Source organism: Hyperolius riggenbachi, chromosome 5 (assembly GCF_040937935.1).
Source record: "Hyperolius riggenbachi isolate aHypRig1 chromosome 5, aHypRig1.pri, whole genome shotgun sequence".
In the NCBI taxonomy this organism is placed as follows: domain Eukaryota; kingdom Metazoa; phylum Chordata; class Amphibia; order Anura; family Hyperoliidae; genus Hyperolius; species Hyperolius riggenbachi.
This window is the reverse complement of record NC_090650.1, coordinates 442444642-442448192: the sequence shown is the minus strand read 5'-3', so window position 1 is coordinate 442448192 and position 3551 is coordinate 442444642. Positions and strand designations below refer to the sequence as shown.

The window sequence follows — 3551 nt, the reverse complement described above, 5'->3', positions numbered from 1 at the left end:
TTTTTGTTTAAAGGTTATTATGCTGTTGTGTATGTTTTAGAGCAGAGAGGAGTTCTGAGTTCAGGTCCACTTTAAATGTGAACTGATGAGCACCAAGGGGGTGGGGAGCTGCTGCTAACTTACCCCTGTGCGCTGTCCTCCACATTGCATATCTGCTCTGCAGCTACTTCCTCCTTCCGGCTGTGAAGTCAGATATAGATGGAGAGTTGGAATGCAATATGGAGAGCAGCGTACAAAGGTAACAGCAGTATGGGTTGTCCCCTCCCCCCCCCCCCCCCCCCCCCCCGCCAGGGTGCGCATCAGTGTAAATAGAGCCAATCATAATTCTCTCCCTGTGATGTCACCGGTGGGCAGATCTCTCACTTCCCCTGATTCCCCCCAGATATCTTTATACAACCTTCCCATACACATAACCCAGCATGGAGGGGCGCAGTGAAGGTGGCAGTGAAGGTGTGGAGGTGTCTGATGGGGTCACACAGGGCATAAAAGGAGATCTGCCCGGCCTCATAATCCAGATATATCCTGACTCTATCACTGGGGATCCCGTCAATTAACAGGATATATTTACTGTCATGTATCATTGAGTACCTATTACCCTCCCTGCACAAACACCAGGACTTGTTATTCCATCCAATCCCTGACTGACCTTCTCTCCTGGCTATACTGGGGTAACACATCCCGACTCTCCAGTAATCTGATCTCCCAAAATCCACTTCCCAGTAATGTTGCCCTGAGGAGAAACTCCGGCTGCTCAACACCTGAGGATACAACTGAAATCTCTCTGGTGTTTCTGAGCGATTCTGCCACTGTGATGACCAGGATGCAGTTTTCTTGTCATCTGATATATGTAGCTCATTACCAGCTGTGTTTACATCCAGTAATATGTTTGCAGGCTGTATATAGATCCCTCCAGTTACCCCAGACATGATATCAGATAGTCCTATGTGTAATGTGTGTGAGATGCCGCCCACATCCAGATCCCCTCCATCATGGAGCTGCTGATCATGTCTGTCCACACGTGTCACACCTGTGTGTGATTCCTGTAAGACAGTCAGTGGTTCAGTCATGTTACACAGCTCCTCAATGTGACGCATCTTCCTGGACAGCTCCTCCTCCTCTATCTCCAGCTGTCTGATAATGTCATCATAGCATAGTGCCTGCCTTGTGATGTCACTCAGGACCCTCTCCTCCAGCTCCTCCAGTCGTCTCCTGAGGTCTCTAAACAGGGCAGTGACTCTTTCTTTTTCACTATATGCTTTTTCTTGTGCTTTTCTCCTGCGTTCCTCCAGACTCTGGACTCTTTTCTCAGCCTCCTCTGTCTCTGCCATCAGTTTCTGCAGATCATTCCTCAGCTTCTCCTTCTTCTCCTCAGAGGCCTTATCCAGCGACATCAATATATGTCCTACATGTCCCCCAATCACAGTGCAGGACTCACAGACACAGGCAGCATCCTCAGTGCAGTAATACTTCAGTACTTCCTTATGGACGGAGCATTTCCTCTTCCCCAGGTCAGTGGTCGGAGGTAGTAAAGTGTGTCTCCCTGACCTGTCATGTTTCCTCAAGTGATGATCACACAAGGAGGTCTCACACTGCAGACAGGATTTAGTAGCAGGAACAGGAAAGTCACAGTAATTACAGAAGACCCCGGTCTGCTCCTGATCTGTCTCTGTAGCATGAAAAGCCTGACAGATATTATGTAATGTTGTGTTCCTCACCAGCTCAGGCCTCTTCCTGTATATCCGCTGACATTCTGGACATTTATATTCCTGTAGATCCTCCTGGTGGTCCCAGGCTTGTGTGATGCAGCCCCGGCAGAAGTTGTGGCCACACGGCAAGGTCACAGGATCTCTATAGATCTCCATACAGATGGAGCAGCGGAGCTCAGCAGTCACAGCAGCAGATGCCATTGTCACCGTAGAAATGACAAGAGCAGGTTAGGTATATTTCTGTCACATGACAAGTAAGGTGCAGCTGGTCACACAGCTTTCACCGGTTACCTTTGACACGGAATGCAAAGCTTAGAGATGTATAGATTATATAGCAGTAAAACAGGTTCAGGTGTTACAAGCAGAGATGAATTAAAGTGGACCCAAACTAAAAATACAAGATTTCAGAAATAAAATCTATTTTCTAAATTATTATAATAAATAGCAGTCTTTTTTCAGCTGCAGGATGACAAATATAAAATATTTTACATTTATTGGAGGAACCCCTCCCACCCCTCCCTTCCTTTCATTTTGCCGGGACAGAATCCGGCAGACTGGTGGAGTAGGTAGTGCCCGGCAAAGGAGGAATTGCTATTGGCTACCACCTATATAACCCTAGTTATGAAAACAGAAGGGTGAAAAGCATGCACTGAAATGCTCATAGGCTTGAAGGAGTGTTTATTTATCTTTGTATGTGTCAGAGTGGTGCAACTAAATATTCTGAATTAAAAAAATGTTTGGTTTGGGTCCGCTTTAAGATGTAATGGTGTCCTATGCAAGGAAGTAGATTTGGGCCACCCTTGTGATCCTTTTGGTAAGCTGAAGTGGAGAGCAGGGGTGCTCAGCAGGTCCCTGAATGCGAAGTTTACCCGAAATTTCGTGTGATTTTTAAGGTTTGCTGAATGGGAACCCGAACCCGAATAATGCATTCCATGCCGAATCCGAATGCGAAGTCTCCCGAATGTGCGCACTCGAATTCGGCCGGATGGCGCGGTGGGTTCGGTTTCAGCTTCGGGATTCGGGGGTGACGTCATTGGGCCAATCAGAAGTCCTCCTGCCGAGGAGCTGGCAACCCTAGCAACCTATCAGAGGAGGGGAGCCTTGCCCTCCCCTCCTCTATATAAGGCGGCGGCCATCTTGCGGAGCCACGCACTTGTGTGACTGCTGCTGGTACTGAGAGATTCTCCAGTGCTGTGCTGTGTCTGAGCAAGTGCATTTCACTGCTAAACCTAGCGTTTTGCTTCCTAAACACCTCCTAAACACATTTATTGTTGTCTTATATAGTTAGCTAGTATTTTGATTGTTTTTAGTCAGCTAGTGTATACTGTATACTGTGCTAGGCTAGTGTTAGTCTGTGTGCAGGCTAGGCCTGCTAGCCTAGGTAGCCTTGGCCTACTACTAGCTTAGGTAGGTTAGGGATTCTAGTTAGTTTTGTACAGGGCCGGGCCGAGGCATGGGCCGAGGCTTAGGCTGGAGAGGCTCCAGCCTCAGGGCGCAGTGTAGGAGGGGGCGCAGAATTCATTCAGCTGTCATTCTTAATTGTGTTTGAAGCAGAAAGAAATAATAAAAGGGGATACATAGCAGTGACTACAAGCCAGATAACTAGATATTAAGGTGTTGGGGAGGTTGTGGGCCCTGTGGCGCCTCTTAGTCTAATAGCAATCAGTGTGTGACAGCTGGGGAGGCAGGGATGGAGGGGCCTCTTAGTGTAATAGCAATCAGTGTGTGACGGCTGGGGAGGCAGAGATGGAGGGGCGCACTTTGCTGTCTCAGCCTTGGGTGCTGGAGGACCTTGTCCCGGCTCTGGTTGTGTTCTTAGTAGTACTAGCTTAGTTAATTATTTAT

General features: G+C 48.0%; 1 protein-coding gene across 1 annotated transcript; it reads right to left on the bottom strand.

Annotated features, from left to right (window-relative positions):
• Positions 1-359: 359 nt before the first annotated feature.
• LOC137519485 (E3 ubiquitin-protein ligase TRIM39-like) lies at positions 360-1907 on the bottom strand. Its single transcript, XM_068238441.1, has 2 exons — positions 1676-1907; positions 360-1525 (listed from the first exon to the last, which is right to left on the bottom strand). The coding sequence occupies exons 1-2, from the start codon at positions 1905-1907 to the stop codon at positions 360-362; spliced, it is 1398 nt and encodes a 465-aa protein (XP_068094542.1).
• Positions 1908-3551: the final 1644 nt, after the last annotated feature.